Source organism: Zonotrichia leucophrys, chromosome Z (genome assembly GCF_028769735.1).
Source record: "Zonotrichia leucophrys gambelii isolate GWCS_2022_RI chromosome Z, RI_Zleu_2.0, whole genome shotgun sequence".
NCBI lineage: Eukaryota > Metazoa > Chordata > Aves > Passeriformes > Passerellidae > Zonotrichia > Zonotrichia leucophrys.
Window position 1 is genome coordinate 32,748,835 of NC_088200.1, and position 24,714 is coordinate 32,773,548.

Genomic DNA, 24,714 nt, shown 5'->3' on the forward strand with positions numbered 1-24,714 from the left:
ACAGCCAGGGCCGCCATCTCGGGGAGGGCGGGGCGGAGCGGAGCGGCCCCGCAGGAAGAAGCGGGGAGCTGCCGACACCTCAGGCACCACCCCGGCGGGCGCAGGCGCCGCCCTGCAGAACTGCAAAACTAGTGAGATGTAAAAAACTACGACTCCCAGCGTGCCCCACAGGAGCACCGGCCGGCGGAGGAGGCAGCCGTGCTGCACCCGGTCCGCCCAGGGAACCCTGGGGGCTGTAGTTCCTTCCGCCGCGCTGCAGCCTGGGACGGCCGTGCTTGCCACCGCCGCAGTGTGCGTGGCGCCTTCCGCTCCGCCGGCCATCCTGCGGAGTGAAGGCCATGGACGTCAACCAGCCCAAGCAGGAGCATTTGCTGGCTCTGAAAGGTACCAACAGCGCGGCCCCACCGGTGCCGCCCTCCCGGCCCCGATTCAGTGGTGAAACTGCGTGTCTTATCCGCAGCCGAGGGTGGTTCTCCCCGCGGTTTAGAAGGAGGTGGAGCGGGGAGCGGCCTGGCGCTCAGGGGCCGCGGCGCTCGATGCCCGAGGGCACAAGCTAGCGCTGAGGGGTGCTCTGCCGTGCCCTAGGGCGCAGGGTAGCGCTCTACCGTGCTGCGCTCACGGCAGGGTGTGCACCTGGCGTGAGGGGCTCAACGCGGCTGCCCGGCTGTGTCAGTGCTTTGCATAAGGCTTCAAAGAAATGTTCAGCTATAATTTCCTTTCCAGTTCTCCTGCTACCTCTTGTTTGTTTGTTTTTCAGGACGAGAGGACACAGTGTTAAACCGGGTCAGGGGAGGTTTAGGTTGTGCGTTAGGAGGGATTCCTTTGCAGGAAGGGTGATCAGACACTGGCATGGGCTGCCCAGGGACGTAGTGGAGTCACCGTCCTGGAAAGTATTTAAGGAACGTGGACGTGGCACTTGATGCCATGGTCTATTTGACAAGGTGGTGTTCGGTTTTACGCTGATTCTATGATCTCAGACGTCTTTTCCAGCACAGTTGGTTCTCTTAGGATGGCTTTTACCCTTTTCACTTCATGCTTAATGTGCAATTACGAGGCTTACCTCCTTGATTCAGGGATCACAGAGTGAAAATACAATTCTGTAGGTCACTTGCATGCCTCCAAAATTAATGTAGATATCAAGAGAGCCCTGTGAAGAATTTGATCATTTCTGAATCATAAATGCTGCTAGTTATGTAGAGGTAATGGAGAGCTGTTAGAATCTTGCCTCTGCAAGCATTCTAGATCAGTGAGACTGCCCAGGTGGATAAAGTAGTGCAGGTATCAGTGATTTCAGAGACCATCTTCTCATTCCTGGACAAAGTTTTTAATGATGTCTCCATGTGCTGGTAAAATCTGTTAACCGTAAATCAAAGCCCAACAAGCTCTTTTCATGTACATATACACACATGCAATAAGGGCAAAAGACATGAGAACGTGAAAGATCAGCAGCTCTCAAATGTGTTTTGGTAGTAATTAATTCAAAGTAAAAAGCTTTATGGTGGATCATTTTGCTTTTATAAGAAACCAGTGCCATCCTTAGTTTTGTATTGAATTTAATCCAGGTTGTAGTTTTTGTAGAAGTGGGGAAAATATGGGGATTTATTTGCATTGTGACTGTATTAAACAAAATCTTAACAGTGGCAATCCTAGATTTTGTTACTTTAATATCATCTGTGTTACTGCTCTCCATTCGGGATTGTGAAATGATTGCAAAATTTTTGTGGATGCATGGGGAAAGGGGGAGAAGGATAGGAAATAGGAGAGCAACACTGTGGATGTTTTACTTGTGTTTCATAATAGTGTAGTTCTCCCTTCACCATGCTTCTGAATTTAATATCGTCTTTGTATGGAAATATAAAGCCTTTGACAACTCAATAAGGTGCTTATTAAGCAAAAGTCTAATAAATTAAGAAATTATCAGTTCCTTAAGAATTAAAGCATAGTTGCGTGTGATGCTTGGAAGCTTTGAGGCTAAAAATGGGTAGTTCTGGTACAAAATGAAAGCAGGCACCTTTAATTTGCCTAGAACACTTCCCTTTTAACTTTTCACTTTAAAAATTACTGTATCAGTTGGCACTATTTTGGGAAGGGTTTCTGTAACATATGTGTTTTCTTGTTACTTTATGTGCCTCTGCTAAAAGTGCTGATACAGAGGAGTAAAACACTTTAAAAAATTGTCTGCTAAATTTGAGAAAATAGGCAGAAGTAATTGTGTGTCTTTTAGCATGCATCACGACAATATGACCAGAATAGTGATGGGTGGCAAGTATGAGAGATGGTGACAGGAAAAGAGTTCTCTTGGGAAAGGAATGTTTTGAGTAAGCAGTGAGCATGTGGATAATGTTTAGTGTACTGAAGGTACACTGGTAATGATGGAATACAGCCAGTAATCTTCAGCCGAGATAAAATAGAATGTTCTGATATATATCTCATGTATTTTTACTACCTATTTCTTGAAAAATAGCCTAGCAATGTTTGTCTTAATATGGTAGTATCTCATTGTTTTATAATACTTCTGCTTTAGGTCCTGTTTTCCACTGATCTATGCATCAAGGGGCAAGGAAATTCTTGTAAATAAGATGTTTCAGTCTAGATACAAGAATCAAAGAGACTGTTTTCCTAAGAATCACTGGATTCCTTCTGTTCAAGCATGGAAGTGGTCTTGCACTATCGACCACATCAGAGAGATCTAATAAAGCTGCAGAAATTTGCAGAAGCAGCAGTGAAGGAGTTTCCCATTCGCCAGTTACCAAGATTTGCACCCTGGTTTCCAAATGATTTACACAGACTTCCCCTCAAACCAAAAAAGCAGGCACCTGTTATTTCTTGTGAGGAAGTGGAAGAATTGAAACAGCTTTCTACACCTTCAGAATATGTTACAGGATCTCCTGATTATGACTGCACAAAAAATCTCCTTGAGTTTCACTCTAGCATGAAACATGGTCCGACTTTAATCCAAGCACAGGCTGTTCACAGAGCAATTAACTTGGACTGTCAAGGAGAGCCACCACCTAATGGAAAACAGAAATTGAAAAGGTCTTGGAGTGTCTCTCTCCCTAGAGCTAAACTCAGAGAGAAGATCCATCCTTTATCTCAAGAACTGCAGAATAATTTGGAAAGACTAAAGCTGCATGCATTTTGTAGAGCCAAGTGGACAATTGAACAGTCTCTTTGTAAAAACCAGAATTTGGAGGACATATGGGTAAAATTGAATAGACTCATTAAACAGAATGAATTGCCATCTTGCAATGCTACTATCCAAAGATCTGTGGGACAGATATGGATTTTCTGTGATATATTATACTGTGAATATGTTAGAAATATTCTCAGGGAAAAGCTGAGCCTTACAGATAAAATGAATTTACTTGTACATAAATATGGAATTATATTTAGTTTATAACTACAGATGTAATTTAATAATAACATTACTGTCAGAAATACTAAAGTTTTTAAACACTTTAGAATGTATAGACATTAGAATAACTGATAAATTAACAGTAAGAATACTTATGTTACTTTGCTATGGTTTTCTAACTATAATGATGTATTTCTTTAACTTTGTTTTGCCTCAAGACTTATTCTGTTAAGATTAGTAAGTTTCTCTTTGGCTTAGTACTTTGTTTTATAGCTTTTCTCTACCTTGGTGGTCTGAAGTAAAAATTCCAGACTATTGTGGCAAGCTATATCAGATAATAAAATTAATGCTTTCAATTAAGCAAAGTATGTCCTCTCTGCTTCATTGGAATTAGGAGAAGGAAAGATGGTTTTAAGTGTGTTGTAATAATTGCTGTAACAATTATTAAATAACAGCTGTAACTGACATTAAGATTTTCAAGATCTGATTATCTCCTGAAAGTAGTCTGTGAGTTTTTTTAATGATAGCATATCCCCTCCCATGAAATACAAACTTACTTTATGTGGGATATATGTACTGTCTTAGTAATGTTTGCTATATTTTCACAGAAGTATTAGTGATAGCTTCAGTGGAAGCTGTGGGCTGAAAAATAACGAACAACTTAGTAATTGCTGCTTTATGCCTTTGATAATTTCTTTTCCTGTTGTTTCTGTTCTTTTGTCTCTAATTATATTTGGGAACAAGAAAACACTAGCTTCCAGGTAAAAGTGAGGAAATTAAGAAATGAGACATCTATCTGAAACCTCTTTTTCTTTGAGAATTTGAATGCCTTTTATGGTCATAAAAAGCAGAGTTCAGGATGACTTTTTGTCTTCTAAAAGAATGAAGTATTCCAAGGTCATGCCGTCCCTGCTCATTTGAAACTTTGGAGGGTCAGTAGAGAAGTTAAACTGGGATCAATATGACTGCAAGGTTATGCATTTGCACTCCTACTAATTCTAGATAGTTTTGATGTAGCTGGAGGTCAAGGTCTGTAGCATCTGGAAAAGGGGGAAAACAGCATTTGTAGATTATGAGATTGTCATTATTGCCGCTCACACCAAAGTGTGCATAAGCATAACAGGGACCTCTCTGTAAAAAAAAAGTGAATCCCCCTCAGACTTAACATTCTTATAACATCCTTGTGTTGGATAATTATATTTTATTGTAGGCATTACAATTTTTAAGATAAAAATTTCTCCATTTGAGTCACTGACATGTATTTTCAAACTTTGACTGAATTTTAAGACATTTGTAGATGTCTTTATATTTATGTTTGAGATGTTTTTGACATTTAATATGACTACTTAGCAAAACTGATGCAAAATGCTGTGTAGACTGCATTTTAACTGCAGCATAGCTGAGGGTTGTTATGAGCTTTAAAGCCTATATAGTCAATTTTTTTGCTGACAGTATATTTCTGAGCTGAACATTAATCGTAACTAAACTTTGTGCATCAGCATTTTTGAAGATAAAATGAAATAAAATGCAGTGTTGGAATAAAATGCAGTCTGGTCCGAGTTCTATTTAATGTATTTTGTATCTAGGATCTTGGAAGAGATGATACATTTTCTAACAATAATTTAGTACTTCTAATAAATATGATAATATATCTATCATAGTTTGTTTTTACTTCATTCTGTGATATATTTATTTTCTGAAACATGACTTAACTTTTCCTTTAGAAACAGCAAATACTAGTTATACAGGCATAGTATGAATTTGAATAAAATTTGATAATGCCAGTAATACAGTCTCACTAGGTAAATTTGATATACCGACAAAAGTGCTAAACAAACATATTTTACTAAACAGAAGGAGAGATTGTTGTCACTGTAAGTGCCAGCTTTGTGCTGCTTTGGGTTGGCTCATATGTGAATAATGGTAGATGCGCTGCTACCTGTGAGCACCTCAGCTGGTAACTGAGGTCTTGTAAGAGTGAGCACCATGTTTGATTGCTCTGCAGAACTACTGCAGTCTTGGTTAGCACCAGGATACAAGCCGAAATCCAGGTTCTCATTTTGTTCGCTTTGAGGAATGCTTAATTCATAAGCATGTGTAATTCAGTATCTTTTCTTTGTCATTTTCAATGTTGAATGTGGTTCACTATTTACTCTATTTTATATATCTTGGGTTTTGTTTAATATACCTCGTGGTTCTAAGTTTTCAAAGGTCACCATAGCAAAGAGAATGTATTCTCTCTTTTTTCATGTGAAAAGTGAGAATTCTTTTTGTCAGTGCTAATTTGCATAGGTCTGCTGTATGGTAGCATAAGTTCTTGTGAACCAATACGAGCCACTGAACCCAAATGTCTGTCAAAGTAATTGAATACTTTCTGCCACTGGGAACAGTGAATGCTATGTGGATACAATAGCTGTACAAAAGTACTATAAAAATAAACCCACCATAACTGTGTCAGTGCAAAGGTATTGATTAACTTGTTGCAATCAGAGAAATCCTTTTGGTTTAATTTTTAGTTTTAGTTGGTGTTATGTTTGTTAAGTTTCAAAGAAAAAAGCCCTAATGGTTTTTACATATTCAGAGTAACACAAGATTACAAATGTTCAATTTTGTTTTATATGAATGCCTTCATGATAAGCTATATGTACATTTAGGGCCTTTGGTAAATTTGAAGAGGGAGAAATGCTTTTAAGTAGTAGCACCTTAAATCTGTCATTTAAGTGAAAATAATGTAATTTTGAGTGTGAGTTAAAATAGCCTTTTAAAACACCACTTTCTGGAAGTAGCAGGTTTTTAATAGGAAAATATTAATGATTTTGATTTTGTCAGTATCAATAAAATAGCTTTGTTATATTTTCATGAGGTTTTTGTGCTGGTTTTACTGGTTTGAGGTTAAAGTTTGTGACTTAGAGAAAAAGCAGTGGTATAAATAATGAGGAGTTTTAGTATTGTTACTCTACCTTGTGAAAGTGCTGTAGATTGAGATGTAAATGCAATTTCTAATAGACTGGTGTTTGACTGAAAGGGTCCGTAGGAGTCATGATGTCCCATTCTAGGGCAGCAAGGATCACAGGATAGGCACTTAAGCTGGAAAAGTCTACAAACAAATGAAACGGACACACTTCTGAAGACCACAAAGCACTTAATGCTGTAGCAAGTGTAAGACCTCTAGCATATGAAACTGAAAGCAGTAGATGAGTAGGTTAGTCCACCAGGATAGAAAGCAAGAAGAGGCAATGACATTCTTGGATCTTAGAATAGCAGGGAGGTTTTTTTTGTATTGCGAAAAGCCATGTGATCCTTTTTGAGTCTGGGACTTATTTGGTGGTAGTGATTTGTTGGGTGGTTTTGGTTTTTCTTGTGGAAGTTGAAAAACAAAATTAAAAGTAGTTGTTTAATTGACCAATTTTTCTTTTTGGTTTTTTTTTTATTCTTGCAGTGATGAGGCTAACCAAACCTACCTTGTTCACTAATATTCCAGTGACTTGTGAAGAAAGAGATTTGCCAGGTAAGTCTTTTCTACTGACTGATTATTATGTATGTTTTACCAAGTTTAAGCAGTGTGACCATCTAACACTTGGAGGAGTCATGACCTCCCATAGACTCTTACTTGAAACAGCAATATACTTAAGATTTGGTAATAGTTAAGGGAAAGTACCAAGGTGCACTCTATAGCTCTTGACTTGTATCTCTGAAAGATTGGTGATGATACTCAAACCAACACATGACCTCAAAGTCTGAGCAATTGATATGCAACTGAAATGCATTTTTGTGAGAGAAATGTGTAAGTGGAGAAAGCTTGGCATTACTATATATATTTTTTTAATTTGGCGAAAAGGCCCTGGTGGTTAGAACCAACACATGAATGTTCTGTGGAAAAACAATCTTGAAATAATCACCGGTTTTGAGGTGCATTATGCTTGATGTGCTGTCATGAATTGGAAATCCCTGAGTTATCTCCCAGAAATAGTTGAAGTCTTGAAGTCAAGTATAAGAGAGTCAAAGGAAAGATTCAAGAAGGAGAGTTGTGTAGAAATAAAAAAGCAGACAGGGGAAGAAAGTAAGTGAGGTTGATTACTTCTGTTATGTTATGTGGTCTAGATGGAATTTCTCTCAAAATTCAGTGTTAATTTGAGCAATGGATTGTGCACTTCAGTGTGTATATACTGAGTATATACACACTGATATTATATATTATTATTATATATTTATAATATATAATATTATATAAATAATATACACACTGATATTATTATTATTATTATATATTATTACACACTGATTATATATACAAGTGTCTTGAAGTTAAGTTATAACTTACCAAAAGGCTTATGGATATATATATTTCATCTCTAAACAAGTTTATTGTAAAAGAAATGTATCTAAAATAAACTACATCTGAGTAAGTGATTACGTGCCTAACTTAAATGTAGACAAAACTTTGGACTTAGCAAATATTTAATTAATAGGAACTTGATATTTTTACAGGTAATCTATTTAACCAGCTCATGAAAGATGACCCTTCTACTGTAAAGGGTGCTGAAACTTTGATGTTAGGAGAAATGCTGACTTTGCCTCAAAATTTTGGGTAAGAATAAATGATTCTAACTGTAATATGCAAGGTTTAGGATTAATTTGGTTTAGGATTCATACTTCTCTTTCTCTTTGAGTATCATTGTTCTGCAACAAGATGTTCAGTCATTTAAAAAATAATATGTGGCTCCATTTATAAATATATATGTATATGCTGCCTGATGTTTCTTGTCTGTAGCCTGACTGAGCCTTATATGCGTTGAAAGTTGAAAGAGATTTGCAACTGTGTGTGAATTTCTAAGATAATGCACTACTTTAAATCATGTGTTATACTAACAGAGTTTTCTACTGTGATTTTTGTGGGTACTGAAATCCATCTTCTTATTCCTGCTGGGCTTTTAGCTAGAAAAAATTTTGATTTGTTCCCTTTTAAAACTGTTTGTCTTAGAAGGATGATTTCAGAAGTATGGGTATGCAAATGCCAGTTGTCTTCTGCAATTTGATTGGCAAATGTGTATGTGTGTGAACTTAAAAATGTTTCAGTGAAATGTTCTGGTTTTTAATAACTGTTACTAAAAAAATTATCTTTTTTTTAAATTTTTTTTGCCTGAAATACAGAAATATATTTCTGGGAGAGACATTTAGTAGTTACATTAGTGTGCACAATGATAGCAATCAAGTTGTCAAGGACATACTTGTGAAGGTAAGTGAAGAAAAATCCACTTATAAAATATTTATAAAAAAATAAAACACAATTAATATATTCTCTGACTATATATTGTATGTTTAATGCTAATATATAGACTTTAGGAAATATATGTCCCTTTTTCCAATCTAGAAAATATACCTGGAAATTGGAAAGAGTAAGAATAGAATTATTGTAATAGAATTATAATTCTCTAATAATTGCATAAAAATAGCAATTATTATAGAATTCTTCAAAGATTAAAATGGAAAACTAGGATTGTGTGGAAAAAATGGATTTATTACAGAATCATAGTGTTTAGGTTGGAAAAACCCTCTGAGGTGACCAAGTGGAAGTGCTAACCCAGCATTGCCAAGTCCACTGCTAAACTGTGTCCTTAAGTTCCCCATCTGCACAGTCCCCTGCAGAGATGGTGGCTCAGCCGCTTCCCTAGGCAGCCTGTTCAATGCTTGACAACGCTTTTTGTGAAGAAATTGTTCCTGCTATCCAATCTAAACCTCCCCTGGTGCAACTTGAGGCCATTTCCTCTTGCTCCAATTGTTTGTTACTTCTGAGAAGAGATCAGCTCACAGCTGGCTATAGTCTTTTTTCATGTAGTTGCAGAGAGTAGTAAAGTCCCTCTCCTGAGCCTTTCTCTCCTGACTAAACACCCCCACCTCCATTGACCTTCTTTGGACATACACCCCTCTATTTAAAACTTTTCTGAACAATTGGTGTAGCAAAACTTCCACAGCTAAAAAATGGAGTTACATTCACTTGCCTTCACTTTCAATGAGATCTTCAATTCCCTGTGAAGCATACACTGATCTGTATATTGTATTAATTATTTTCTAGAGAGTTGGGGTTTTGTGTTTACTGAAAAATAAAGCAGAATAAAAATTACAGAAGTCGTGTAGCTCAATGTAGAAATAGCGATTTTTTTAAGCTGTATGGTAAAGGACTGGACTATTTATATATAGCTTTTTTACAGCTTGTCTTTAGTTTTGTAAGTATTTCATAATATATGTCCCAGAAGGTGTCTGAGTCAAGAATATCACAGAATATTCTGAGTTGGAAGGTACCCACAAGGATGAGTAAGTCCAACTCTTAAGTCAGTAGCCCACACAACCTTCGATGTACAGCACAGTAGCCCATCGAACCCACAGCCTTGGTGTTGTTCTGACCACCTGAGCTCTTACAATATCTGTGAAAGCATGTAGGGTACACAATGCACAGTAAGACCTAGTACTTGATAACATAAGTTACTTTTCCTTAACACAAGTTAAACAGATATAGTTCTAACTGATGCTTTGTTTTTCCGTTCCCAGGCTGATCTTCAGACAAGTTCTCAGCGTTTGAATCTTTCAGCTTCTAGTGCTGCAGTGGCAGAACTTAAACCTGACTGTTGCATTGATGACGTGATCCATCATGAAGTAAAGGAGATAGGAACGCACATGTAAAATTTTAACTTTTTCTATTAGTAAATGAGCTTAAATGAAACTGGAGTGCATGCATGCTATTCTGCTTTTGAAACAGCACAAGATTTAAAGTAACACAGCTTTTTTTTAAATTTGTTTTTTCAGCTTAGTTTGTGCAGTAAGTTATACTACGCAGACTGGAGAGAAGATGTACTTCAGAAAGTTCTTCAAATTTCAGGTATTTCGTGAAGTATTTTACTCTGCTTTTAATAAGTGTGTGAGTCTAAAAGACACATTTTAAAACATTTGATACTTCATAAGCATTTTTATGTACCAAAAATCTGTTCCCTTTTCAAAGTGAACCATTAAGAGCCACTGCTTCAAACTTCACACAAACTGATGTTTTCCAATTACCACACAGTTAAACATCTCAGAACTAATAAATATTGTATCTAATAATTTTTACTAATTTATTGAGAAAAAGATGTGCTCTTAAATAGTCCCTTTTTATAGCAGACAGTTCCATGACTATTTTTAAACAGAACAAGTATTGGTCATTCTGGCTTTGATACATGCAATCATTGAGCTTGTATTGTAAAATTCTGTGTTTTCTTTTTGTGTGTAAACTGGAATTAAATAGTTTGGTTTTTAAAGGAATTTAAGGAAAGAAGTCTATTGTGTTATATCTAATACCGACAATTTAAACCTGTTCTTCCATCAGACAAGTATCAAGACTTCCAGTAAGAGTGACTGAGGAAAGGAAGAAACTAATCTGTGGGCTGGTTCTAGCAAGAAAGAGACTAATGTGTATTTCATGAATGTTTAATTTTTTAGAGAAATATATTGAGACTTGGATATTGGTGGACTAATCTTCATGGGATGGAGGATTACATGACATGCTTGACTGAATACATTTTTAGATACTCTGCATCTGCTAATGCAGGAGCAGCATATAGTTTCATCCTAAATCTGTTTCAGGGGAGGTCTGGGTTGGATACTAGGAGAAGGTTCTTCACCCGGAGGGCTATTGGACACCAGAACAGTCTGCCTAGGGAAGTGGTCACAGTGCAAAGCCTGTGACAGTGCTTTGTCAGGCACATATTCCTGGAGGTTGGACTTTATGTCCTTGTGGTTATCTTCTGCCTCAGGATATTTTATGACACTATGGGGTAATTGCATTTCACTATTTTCTAGTATTTATCTAGATATTTCAGAAAAAAATAATTTCAGTCTTTAGAAGGTTAAATTGCCATGCTTTAGAAAGAACAGTTGAGTGCTGTTAGTAGTCATGGGCCTTGAAATGCCAGGTATTGATTAATCAAAGGTATATCCTGACAATCCTAGGTTCCATATAAATTTTTGTGTTGCCCTCTCTGTGAAACTAGCATCTCTAGAGTTTCTTCATCTTTATTGAGGTTAATTTTCATCTTTGTGTGCTTTGTCATGCTTTCCATATAACATTGCTTCCCTTTCCATTTCTCCATTCTTTTCCTTTGCTGAGTGTTCTGTTTCTCTGTCCCTGCTAGGCTTTCTATGATTGCCTACACATGCATGTGCAAGCTTCAGATCTCATCTTTTCTCTGTTCCCTAATGTTCTTCTTGTCAGAACTTCATACAAGATTTGTTTCCTTTGGATTTTGTATGCAAACTTATTTGTGCAGATTTTTGGGGGTTCTGCATGCATGTATAATTGCCGTGGTTTTCAGCTGAACTCAGCACAGGCAACTGAATTGTCAGAACATTTGTAGCTAGCTTTCAAATGTGAAGCCCTCCTTTCAAAGATTGAAGCATAAGTATACATACACTTCCTTATAAATACTCTAATCCATTATGAGAAAAGCATTGCACTGAGAATTTTGGCTGTTAGTTTTTAAATTTGACATAGAGACACCAGTAGGAAACCTGAGAATGAACAAAAAGGAGTTTTACAGAAAACTGAACTGTGTCTTTACAACAGAAATTCATGGCTGCTAGTGATTGAGATGTCAGTAGCTATTTTATAATAAAAAAATACTCTTTTACAGATTCTCACATTTTTCAGTTACATTTTCCAGCATCTTTTAAGCTGAACTGGTGTTACTTGGTTTGAATCGGCTTCTTTTTTAAACCAATATATGTAGTTTTATACTGATTGATAGTGCCGTTCTGTTCCAAAGCTTTCTCTAAGTAATTAACAGGATTATGTTTTCATGGAGAAGAAATGATTCTTTCTAGGATTGGGGGGTTTTGAACCTCACAATAATTTTTTGTATTTTACTGGAATGCCAATTGAAATTTACCGCAATAAATGGAAAGACTGTTTACCAGAAGAGAGAGAAAAAATTCAGCATGTTGGGAAATTTATAAGCTCACTGAAGAAATGTACTTGACAGAAAAAATCATCTTTCAACAAAGACCTAAATTAAATTTTTTTATTCATTTTTTTGACTAGAGAAAGATAATTATGAATACTTGAAAGATTTGAACTTTATGCATTTTAAAATGATGAAATATCTGTGAAGACAACTTTTTGATCTTGAATTCTTCAGTGCTAAAAAATTTGTTGACAGCTTGGAACAGTAGAGTTCTCTCAGGTTGCAGTGATATGCAAACAAAAACAGTTTCCCTTTGTAATGGGAAACAAGTGTCTCCAGAAACAGAATTTAAATTTGGTTTCTTGCAAGTGTGATAGAAGATTATTTCTTTCAGTTACATCACTTTATATATGCTTTGTATTTGAACGTGTGAACTGCAGTAGCTTTATGCACAAAATTCAAGCATTAAGAACCAACACTTTATAATCATATTTTATATCATTGAGTTTTCATCTTTTACTGATTGAATCTCATGAGATGAATATGATTTATTAATTTATATATTATTATTTTCTTTAATTTCTTGAAACCATTCCATTTTCAAGGAGGAAGTGAAGGCTAAGAAAGCTAAGCAAATGGATAGTTCTCTGCTTCATTTATGTTTAGAGAAGCCCTCAGTAACTTTTGTTACAAAACTCTGAAAGACTTGTAAATGTTAAATAGTTCTTGCTCACAGCTGAAAGCAAATGCAGGACCAAGGATGGATATAGTGTTATTTTAAACACACAGATCTACTTAGAGCACGGGATTTGGGCAGTTTTACAAGAGGTCAGTGCTTGGGTGGAGAATTACTTGTTTTCAGTATGAGGAGACTGCTTAGTAGGAAAGCAGTCAAGTGTGCATAAATAAGAAGAAGCTAGGATATATTCTTGAGTGATTCTGTCATATATGCACCTGCTATGTGTAAGATCAAAAAGAAAAATAACACTTTTTAGTAAGAGAACCTGGTACTTCAAAAGAGTCTGTGCCAACGATGTCCGAAAAACCAATTGTCAATCTGTCTTTTTTTTCCATTTCATTCAGGTTCTTAAACCACTAGATGTGAAAACCAAATTCTACAACGCAGAGGTGAGAACTGTGTATATTCAGGTTTGTTTAAGCATGCTGGATTTGTTACTTAGATTAAATTCAAAGAGCTTTGTAAGTATATCTTTCTGAGAAAATTGATCAGTTCTAATGGAAAAACAGTCATAGATATATATTGCATAGTTTAAAAATAGATAGGCTTTTGATGAAGGGCAAAAGAGATGTCAGGATCTTAATGTAATTGACTAACAATTTTGCATATATTCCAGTTTCTTGTGTACTCAAATACTTTCAGGTATTGCTTGTATGTTTAGGCCAATAGAGTACTTACTGTAAGAGAGATTAATTGTTCATAAAGGAGATGACAGTTTATCAGAGTGGGGAAAATATAAATTTAAATTACTTAAATTTAGATCTTCCCTATGTAACTATGATCCTTCAGTTCAGTAATTTAAGTTTTAGGCTTGTGACAGTTACACAAAGTGCTTTTAAACTAAATGACCTTAACTATGTCTTGCATATTCATTTGGACATACATACATGTCTGCCTTTGTCTCTTTATGGGAAGAATTTGGTACATATCTTTAGGCCACAGGTTTCAAACTGTACATTGACCAGGTGTGAGGTACCTGAGCAGGATTGGAGCATAAACACATTGCACTGGCTGAGCCCTTTATAGAGCCACTATTATCTGTAAGTGAGAATGTCTGGAAATTTCTTCTGCTGTGATTTAAGAAGAAAAACAATTCTAAGAAATGAAGTAATTTCTCTGGGAGCAAAATATATCTCTTATTTAGTGTGTGGATTATATTATTGTTTCAGCTGTAAAGTATGTGGTAGGGAAAAGGGGGACTGATATCTTAAATGGTGCTGTCTCTTTATACTTCATGTGTAAAGTTTGTGATGAAGCACCTCTCTAAGGTAATTCTGGGCAAACTTTTTACATAGATAATTTTTTTTTATGGTTTTCATAGTAGTTATACTGACCAGTCTTGATAAGGGTCTTATTTAACTCTTAATTAGCTACCAATTCTTCATGGTAAAAATCTATGAGAAGCTTTGCTCTTTGAGCTGGTACATGTGGGTTTGGGTTTTGGAGGTTTTTTTGCGCTTTTTCTTTTCCACTATAGAATTTTTAAGAGGCTCTTTGATTCCTTTTGTTCTTCTTGGTTATGAATTTATGCAACTCCCATTACCATCTTAGCCATTCAATTTATTGAAAAAAATTTTAAAATTAATTTGGATGATATTAAATGAGCAATTTCCATTTGCCTAGCAAACTGGTATAGTAGCACTCCTGTCTAATTTCTGAAAGTATATAAAGTGTCGCTATGTCTTGTGACCATGGAATTCAGTTAACTTCGAAATACCTAGAAATAAGTATGGTTAGCTGTTGTGTGTGATGCTACATTGCTGTGAAAGCACCACGAAATTTATCCTGACTATTGTCCTTGAGAGCAGAGGAGAAAAAAATGGTACGTGTAGTTATTAGTTAACTAAAGATCTCTAAAGGTTGACTAACCAGTTAAACTTATTTTATCATTAAGATAACGGATGTGATGCTGTCTATTCATAATGTCTTTTACTAAAATTTATTTCTATTAATAGACTAATGATAATCCATAATTTAATTTCTTCTAAGACAAGGAATGATGCTGAAACTTAATCTTCTTGCTTATTGCTTATATTACAATAGCACCCAAATGAAGTTGATCACTGAAATTTATGCACAGAACACATGCCCTGTTGCCCTAACCTGCTGCAATCCCAGGATTGAATTACTGTCTCACTGACTTTAATGTGCCTTGAAAAAAGGCACTATAAAAGGTTCTGTTCCTGCAGGCATGCACAGGGAGGTAGACAACAAAGTTTGCAATTGAAGTTGGGTTTTTGGATTGATGAATATTCTAAAAAGAGTTTTTCTTGATATTATGCCAAATTTTGTTATAACTTGCAACATAGTGGCTTTTGTAAGACACATTACCACATTATTTTTGAGACATTGTATATGAGGATACTTAAAATTGTCTATAACGTGACAAGGACTGTTTTTCCATTTCATGTACAATCCATTGCATGGATTAAAATTCAGGACAAACTTTAAACTTACTCAAAAAACTAACTCTTTTTTTTTTTTTTTTTGAGTCAGTTTATTCTACCATATCTTGTCTGTGACTTGTGTGCCTTAAGCTCTACTTTGGATTGGTTCTGAAGCAAAGCTAGTAAATCATGTAACCATATAAGTTATTAGAAATGTAGTTGTCATCTTTGTTTGCATCCATTTTTATTTGTTTCTGTCTTACTAATGCTATCTTGTTTAAATGGTGCAAAAAAATGCAGAAATGCATTTTGTTTGGAAGTTAGCCTCCTTTTTCTTTAACATTTAACCCTAATTTCTCTAATGTGTTCTTTTTTTTATTTTCCCATTAGAGTGACCTCAGTTCTGTGGTAATTTTTATTTATTTTTTATAAATATGTATGCTTTTTTAATTGCTTAACTATCTCTGTGCTCGCTATTGACATACTTTACAAACATAATGGAAAAGCAATGTTTGTTCTGCGTGTCATAAAGGGATGTGTTCTTGTCTTTATATGTGCAGCTAATCATTTAAATGGTTAGCTCTTTCTTTAATACCCATTGTTGAAACTAGAACTTGATACCTCCAGATTCTTGTGGGGGTCCTCCAATAAAATACCTCAAGAAAATTTTATTATATATATTATTTGGAAAAAGAATTTATTTCCTTCTAAAATGTTTCTGGTTTTGACCCATGGAAATGTAGGTTTCACTACAGCACTGCTTGTGTAAGCTGTGAGAAGACTTTTCACATCTGGTTGGAGACAGTGGGTTTGAGGAGAGAGCAGCAGTTGGATGTTCTTCCTTCCTTTGGCTAGTTGGAACTGCACTTCACAATTTTAACTGCATGTAACAGTTGATTGAGTTACTTAGTTACTTCTGCAGTATGATTTCACTTCAAGGCGTGCCTTGTACTAAAATAAACTGCATATTTTGACAAGTTTTTTTTTTTTTTTAATATGTAATACTAAACCAAATTAGGAATAACACAAAACTAACTTGCTTTTTCATTATGCTGCTTGTTTTTTCTTTTCCCTTTCAAATTAGCTCATTTAAACTTCTGCCTATGGTTGCTGTTTTGAAAACTACTAAATTTGGGTAAACGGAAAACTTTGAGCAATGGATTTATGGGATATAAATGGTATCAATTCAAGTGGCAGTCAGGCAGTAGTAGTAATGATTACTGAGAGCCATGTTTTAGTTCGGGTTATTTCCAGTTCCTACAAGCATGAAGTGTCTCTGTAACCTGTTGAGGTTGCACAGTTTTCATTACTGTATAGATGCTGCTTTGTATTTAATTTGTTTATAAGGCAATATAAAAAGTTACACAACCATTCTCTATTTCTCCTTCTAACACAGTTTTTTGAGACTAAACATATTTTGGCTATTTTGTCACACTTTTATTTTGTAATTTACAAGCAGGACTCCATTTGTATAAAGAATAATTTATTTACACTGATCAAAAAGAAACTCTTAAGTTTTGTTCCACCTTCCTCACAAAATGCTTTCTTAAAATTTAACATAACAAAATACTCAAACTGCTTCAATCTGAATCTGTAGAATGAACTACTTTAGTTTATTTAGTTTATTCTTCTAGGTCCCTAATTTAGTGAGGGGACCTAGAAGAATCACTTAATCCAATGGCCTGAAACAGTGACTGTTGTAAATGCAAATTTGGTATCTCCCTTTTTTTAACTGGCACTTCTTTAATTATGGTTTTCACTTTTCTGGGGACTTGTATCTGTAATAGACTGAGTCTTCCATTGTTATTCTATCCTGAGATTTTTTAGACATGGAAAGTGACTTCACTGGTCTGCAATTCCACAAAAGAAGTGAGGCAAAAGCTTCTCTAAACTTCTGAAGATGAAGTTTAACAGCTATAGATTGTTAAACTTCATCTTCAGAAGTTTAGCAGTCTATAGCTTTCATTTTTGTACTAGAATTTGTCCTTCAATACCACCTTGAGGCATTAGCTTCAGATGTTCTGAAGGTAGAGCACCAGTTAAATTGTTGGATGCATACTATATTGGTAACCTTTGGCATGATGCAGCTGAGTGAGAGAAGGGGCTGGATTTTGCATTTTAGCTAGAATGCTGGTATTTAATAATAAAAGCTCAGAGCATGTACCTGAACTGTTTTACTTCAGTTAAAGAAAAACACACACATTTACTTTAATTTTTTTATACAGCTTCATGCACTAGTGATCTGGCTTGGCATGTTCTTGTGCACTGCAATTCCTTACTATTTATTCCATTTTTTAAATAATTTGGATAAAAGCTTGAGTTGCTATTAAGTTGATGAAAGTCTTGGGAAGTGGTGATTTAATGCATTACAAATAAGCAATAGCTAGAACACAGCAAAATTATCCCACATCCATTGTTTGGCAAGATATCTGTTGACTAACACTTTTGCTCCTATTGTTACTGGGATTAAGGTTTTTTCTTGCATTAATTGATTTGATTTGCAGGCATGAACTAAACATGTGTGACTTTTTTAACAATAGGACTGCCTGTTCTTTTTAGTAACACTAATCATATTTTCATGAACTCGAACTTTTGATTTTTTTCAGACAGATGAAGTCTTTCTGGAAGCTCAAATTCAGAATATCACTACCTCTCCAATGTTTATGGAGAAGGTTTCTTTAGAGCCATCTATGATGTACAATGTTGCAGAACTGAACACAGTTAACACAGCAGGGGAAAGGTATGCTTACATTCAGGAAATTTAATTTTGAAATGCTTCATATTAATACTTCAAGAGATACAAGTATTAGTTATTTGTCTATAATAGGAGGATTGTATGTCTTTGCTTGTGTAAAAAGTTCAAAATCCTATCCTGTGTTCAACTGGAAAATTTGTTACTGTTTTCTTTGTATAGAAACTATTCTTAAAAATCTATAATTCTACTTAATAGAGAAGTATCCAGCCTAATGCTCAAATAAATTGTAACAATGATCACATAACATGAAAATATACTATTATTTCAGTATCTCCTATGTAAAATTTAACTCAGATGTAGTTTTGACCTGACGTTTGTGTACATACTTAGCCTTACAGGACTCATCTGACTAATCCTTGCCGCCTGAACAGTAAACTGCTTATTGTTTTCAACTGTTCTAATCATGAAAAATCAAGACACCACTCAGAGTGGATCAGTGATACACCCTCATGTAGTCATAAAGTATAAAAATTTTTCCTGCTGGAATAAAATAAATTTAATTTATATTTATAATATTTATAATAACTGACAACATTGGATACAAGATCTTGTGAAGTTAACTTTGGCTGTTTGTGCCTTGCAGTTGCTTGGGTTTTTGGAGGTGATGGTTCAGTGCTTCAGCAGTAGGGGCTGAAGTGAAAATTCTGTCTTCTCCTTGCCTGTTGAAGGATTCACCTGCAGCATAATGAAGCTTTGTTTTACCAAGTGTTTGCATCCACTGTAATGGTTTTTCTCCTGAACAGGAATCTTAGCTTCATGACATTGAGATTTACTGTGAGGGAAAACAAATAGCAGAAGAAAAATGACCAGCATTTTTGTTTAAATGCTAAGATGGCAGATAATTAATTATAATGTAGCAGAGAGAAGTTCTATGCTATTCCTCTCTCTGGCTGAGAAGAACAGGTTATTTTATTTCTCCATGGTCCTTGGTGCTACATATTTTCTAGAAATCTTTTCTGTTGTGAAAACAAAAAATATTCTATGTATTTTACCATTATCAAATTATGCATACACAATAAAACTTGTGGGGGATTGGGGAAAAAAGTTGGGTTCTCAATCTTTAGACTATCTGTATAAATTAAGACCTAATTTTTTTTCGTTTCAGTGAGTCTACATTTGGTGCAAGGACTTACTTGCAACCTATGGATACACGTCAATACTTATACTGTCTAAAACCAAAGCAAGAATTTGCAGAGAAAGCTGGAGTAATAAAAGGTGTAACAGTGATTGGTAAATTAGACATTGTATGGAAAACTAATCTGGGTGAACGAGGAAGGCTTCAAACTAGCCAGCTCCAAAGAATGGTAAGTTTAACTTAGGTATTAATTTTACTTGACATTTTTAAGGAAACTCAATGAACAGTTTTATTAGGAAACTCAATGAACAGTTTTAGTAGTGACTTGGAAAAGGGCAAGCTGCTTACTTTCTGAGCCTCGTTTTTTATTCACACTTTTCTATAGGTATTGGAGAGTTACTTCATATATTTCTTCAGTGAAGTGTGAATAAGTTAATGGAGTCAGAACTTTGTCAGAATCCAGTAACGAGTGTTGCAAATTACATTTGTTAGAGTAAAATTAACTGCTTGGATACCATTTGGCAACACACTGACAAAAGAACCTCTTTAAATGTGCCAGCTCTTGATATGGAAGCTGCTCCCACGTTCATACAGATATTTTAGATTGGAGTAACATTTTTTTATGGATAATGTTATGTATCTTTCACATTCACAGTTTTTATTGAGTCTGTCCTATTCAAGTTGATTTATAAATTGTTCTTGAATTTTGACTTGTAATTACTATCTTGCTTAAGTCAGCTCCACAGGCATCTAATGCTTAAACCTGGTTTGCATCTTCTCACTTGAGGGTGGTGAGAGAGGTACAGAAGGGTAGTTAAAAAAACTTTGGCAGTTGAATCTCAGTCTAAGTTTACAGTCTTTGCCCCAGTCCCCAGCTGCTAATACATTGAGCAGTTCTGTGGGCAAGTCACACTGGCTTGGAACTAGGCAAGCAAACTTAGATTCTGGAAATTCACAAGAAAGTCACTGAAAAGTAACTAAGTCACTGAAATGTGTCTTGATTTTTAATTGAGGTGTTGAATGTGTGTATAAACCCATGAAATTAGAAACTGCCCTTTTCCTTAAACTTAGTTCCTCTTGTTACTTTGAAACTTGTTGCTTATTTTTAACAATAAATGGTTTCATTTTCAATTGATCTTTTCTCTCATTGCTTTTTCCTCCCTAAATCAATATTGTCTCACTCTGCTGTTGTCATTGTATTGCACTCATCTATACCTTCTCAGTGATTTCTCATGGGCAGCTCCTTGCCGCACTAACTCCTTCTTCTTCACAGTACAGCCAACAAACTCCAATTCTGTCCTCAACCAGCTAACCCACTCTCTTGTAGCTGTGGTCTATTAAGGGCAGGCCTGTTCCTAATCTTTGGTGATTAGTACAGCTGCAACTCCTCAGGGGTGAGATTGCCTTCTGCACTATTCTCTTACATTCTATCCCTCCACACTCTGCCTCTCTTTTATTTGAACCTTTGAGAATTGCATGTGAAGCACACACTTCAACACTCCAGGATTAGTTTTGGTCATGCATAATTTTGTACCTTGTGATTAACAGAAAAATACTGTGCTGTGAACTTTGAACAACATCTGTCTTTAGAAAAGCAGCAGGAGTTGTTTTTTTTCTCTTCTGAGTTGCAGTGTAACTCCCTCTTTTCTCCCCTCATTTTGTAAGTGCTATCAGATTATTCAATTTCTTGACCTCACCCTTAATCATTGTCCTCTTAATCCATTTGCCAGCACTATAACCATTGCATCCCACCCAGGCCCAGAATTTTACCTCTACTATTACCTGTTTACCTAAGTGTCGTGGTTTGGAATGGGAGGAAAATTTAGGGAACTGACCTAGTTACAGGTCAGATCAGGAATACAGAAATACTTTGAAACAAGTATCCACATACCATAATTTGTACGTTTGGTTGTTTTCTTCATTGGGTTTTTTGGGAGTGTTTTTTGTTTGTTTGTTTGAATGCGGCTTGGTGTTGAAATTCACAACTACAGTCTCTTTGGAGACAATGAACCAGGCATGTGTCCACAACATGCCAAAAGGTGCTCCACATGCTCACAGGCACTCAATACAGGACCTCACTAGAACCAGTCTGAAAAAAGAGCATCATTCTTGAGTAGCACAAGTGGGAAATTGTCTAGTTGATTCCATAATCTGAGCAATTACCTCAGTTCTGGATAAAACCTGTTACTCCTCTTATTGTTACTTCAATGCCTTTGCCTCCAACTATGAGTTCTGGGAGGTGTCTTATTTTTGAGTTCAACAGATACGATGTGGTATAGGTCTCATCTACTCTGATCTTGTTTTGATTTGGTCAGTTGATGCTAAGTTTATTCTCTAAAATACTGTTTTTATTGTAGGTTTGTGTTTGTTGTTTTTTTTCTTAATGTATCTCTGGTAAAAGAAGAGCCTAATGTTAATGGAAAACTACCTGTTGTTTAGCATCATACGTATAATTGTTCCAGTCAATTCCTCCATTCACGTAATACAGTTGAATATATCTGCATTTTTCCAGTGCTGAATAATTACTTCTCTTTCATGCAAGGTTCCAAGTGCATATTGCTTGACTAATCTAAGTCCCCATTGGTTTGACATCCCTTTGCTCACTCTAATGTCCAGTTTAATATTCTTTCTGAAATGTCATCTGTCATTACTCTGTAGCAAACTTGATGTGACTAAAACCTGTTCCTAGCCTGTCAATCACTGACTTTCTGGACTGCTTTGGAAATATCTTTCAATCACACTGTAAATATAACTTTCACTACAAGATTCCTTTATTAGCAGAATTGAAACATATACAATAACTAAGCCTTGGAAGGCAGGACAGATTTTCCCCCTATTTTTCCCTCATTATCTATCATTTGTGGAGATGGAAAATCTAAACATGCTGTGTGATCTGCAGGCGACTATTTGAATCAGTTGGTACTAAGTTATTTACTATAAGTTTATTGGTAGACCATATGAGATGTGTTTAGCTCATGGATAATTGACAAGTGTTCATTTTGTGTGACTTTCTAACAGATGACAATTAATTATTTTGGCAGAGGCAGAGAGGACCGAAATAGCAGTTTCTCTTGTTTCTTAGGATGGAATAGTAGTGGGTTTTTCTCAGGATGGAATAGTGGGAACGTTTCTTAGGATGGAATGTAGGGAAGTTTTACTGGTGGTGTCTCCACAGATCTGTTATCTACCTAACAGAGGCCTTAGATTAAAACTGACATTCTCAGGAACTGTACATGGCTATTCAAATTTTAAGGATTTAAACTCTCCTGAAAATGTAATAATAAAGATCATCCTTATCTGATGAATTGTTAAACCTGTGAAGAAGGTGTTCCTCAGTTGGAGAACTGTTGTGATTTCCATACTAATCAAAAGCACAGTTGATCTTCTTTCTGCAGGTTTGTCTTACTCCACACATCTTCTAGGAAATGAAAACTTCAGTAAAAACTTCAATTTCCCTATCCAATATCTGAGAATTACATTCTTGTTCCTTCCCAGGCTCCTGGTTACGGTGATGTAAGGCTTTCATTGGAGACAATACCAGATACTGTAAATTTGGAAGAACCTTTTGACATTACATGTAAAATAACAAATTGCAGGTAACAATGTCATGTGATTCTCCTACTTTTTCCTGAGTGGGTGAGTTGTGGCTGGTTTTGTTTTATGTTTCCGTACTTCCTCCTGAAACTACTTAAACCTGGTCTTTACTATGATTTGTGGCAACACAAAACTACTTGAAACACAAGAGACTAAAAAAAATTTCAAGTAAACAACTACAACTAAAAATCTTATATCATGATCTGTTAATATGGTACTGAAATGAGAGATAGGCCAAAATTCTGCAGAGAAATTCCATGCATCTGTTTGCAATATTATTTACGATTGTATCTCATACTTAAATCACAACTCATATTAAGGTTGCAAGAATGACATTCAAATGAAGTAATTCTAAATAGAAGTTGAGCCCAGAGACTAAAGCATGTATCTGTCCTGCAGCTACTTCTCATGAAAAGTTTGTAATCCATCCAAGTATTGTGTTATCCAGTATTGGTAAACCCATAACAGGATGCTTGTGTCAAAGAGAGCTGTCTGCAGCTGAATTACTGTGCATCACAATAAATACTGCTTGCCACCTTATAATAATTTATGAATCTTGATTAGTAGTAACATGAATAATAATCAACCTTTTAGATGTCTTCAGTATTTGAATGCTTAGAAAAGCCCACAGGTTTATTCTTGTTTTTTTATTTCCTCTAGCAGTGAAAGGACTATGGATCTGGTTTTAGAAATGTGCAATACTAATTCCATCCACTGGTGTGGAGTTTCAGGAAGGCAACTTGGAAAGCTGCACCCAAGTTCATCCCTCCATCTTGCACTTACATTGTTGTCTTCAGTGCAGGGATTGCAGGTAAGTCATTAGTACAGTTTTGTTGTAAAATAGATGTTTTATGATGTTAACAGCTCTTTCTAATAACTCTTATAAATATTTTCCCCTTCCAGAGTGTCTCTGGCCTAAGACTTACAGACACATTTTTGAAGAGAACATACGAGTATGATGATATTGCACAAGTCTGTGTAGTTTCTTCAGAAATCAAGCAAAGCTGAGGGAAAACAAATTTGTAGTTTTACTGGTGTTTTTTTGACCACCTTCTTGATGTTTTTGCAGTCAACTGTTCTAAAATGAGTCTAAACAAAATCAAATCCCTATACAGCTGTAAATGTGATAATGATTATTTTATTTCTCTGAGCATTTCTTCAGTGTTTTCAAATCTTTTAAAACATGCATACGCATTTTATCTCCTAAAAATAAAACCTTTGAAAAAAAGTGTAGTTCTAGCAAATTATATTGCATTTACATCATTGCAGGATGGGGGGGTGAGATTGATAAAAAGACTAGGATTTTGTGCTTGTTTTTCTTATTTTAATTTTTTAAAATTATTTAAACCCTTTTAAAATCATGGCTCTGACAAGACTACTTCAGTTCAAAAGAATTTACCTTTTACAGACAGGCTCCTGGAATCCAAATCCTAAAAAATGTAATATGGGGTACCTGGCATGGCAATGTGTTTGCATGGTACATGTATAGCCATTGGAAATAAATCCTGATAAGGGCATGAGATGAGGGAATGCAGCTGGCACTATTAGAGGCACTTGGAGCTAGGAATTGGAGTATAAGCCCAAGACTGTGTTGGTTGTGGCTCACTCTTTGAAGAGGAAGCAATACAGCAATCTGTCCCAATTATCTGCTGTCATGAGCAGAGTTGTGCATCCCTGCAATACAGGACATGCTATCAACAGGCATGTTATTTTCCAATTAGTAGGGAACTGAAAACTAAAATAGCAGAATTCAGGTATTTTTTATTGTTAAAATAAGGTGGTGACAATTATTCTTTCCATCCCAGAGGAATTAAAAAGATTTTTCAGGAAAAAAAAGGAAAAAACCACCCTGCATTGCTCTCTTAGATCAAGTTCTCTA

At 35.7% G+C, this 24,714-nt stretch overlaps 2 protein-coding genes across 5 annotated transcripts; both read left to right on the forward strand.

Moving 5' to 3' along the window:
• The first annotated feature begins 208 nt into the window (after window positions 1-208).
• On the forward strand, window positions 209-24,056 carry TRAPPC13 (trafficking protein particle complex subunit 13). 4 transcript variants are annotated; one of them, XM_064735564.1, is made up of 13 exons: window positions 209-384; window positions 6,795-6,863; window positions 7,844-7,943; window positions 8,507-8,591; window positions 9,902-10,029; window positions 10,157-10,229; window positions 13,369-13,413; window positions 15,802-15,819; window positions 18,018-18,151; window positions 19,272-19,470; window positions 22,737-22,837; window positions 23,496-23,646; window positions 23,739-23,980. In XM_064735564.1, the coding sequence occupies exons 1-13, from the start codon at window positions 339-341 to the stop codon at window positions 23,841-23,843; spliced, it is 1,254 nt and encodes a 417-aa protein (XP_064591634.1). In that variant the 5' UTR covers window positions 209-338; the 3' UTR covers window positions 23,844-23,980. The 4 variants fall into 4 exon arrangements, with proteins under 4 accessions (XP_064591634.1, XP_064591635.1, XP_064591636.1 ...); XM_064735565.1 differs by having other exon boundaries at window positions 23,499-23,646; XM_064735566.1 differs by lacking the exon at window positions 15,802-15,819 and having other exon boundaries at window positions 212-384; window positions 23,739-24,056.
• SHLD3 (shieldin complex subunit 3) lies at window positions 2,529-3,499 on the forward strand. The gene has a single exon (XM_064735571.1). It carries the CDS (start codon window positions 2,651-2,653, stop codon window positions 3,398-3,400), a length of 750 nt encoding a protein of 249 aa, XP_064591641.1. The 5' UTR covers window positions 2,529-2,650; the 3' UTR covers window positions 3,401-3,499.
• Window positions 24,057-24,714: the final 658 nt, after the last annotated feature.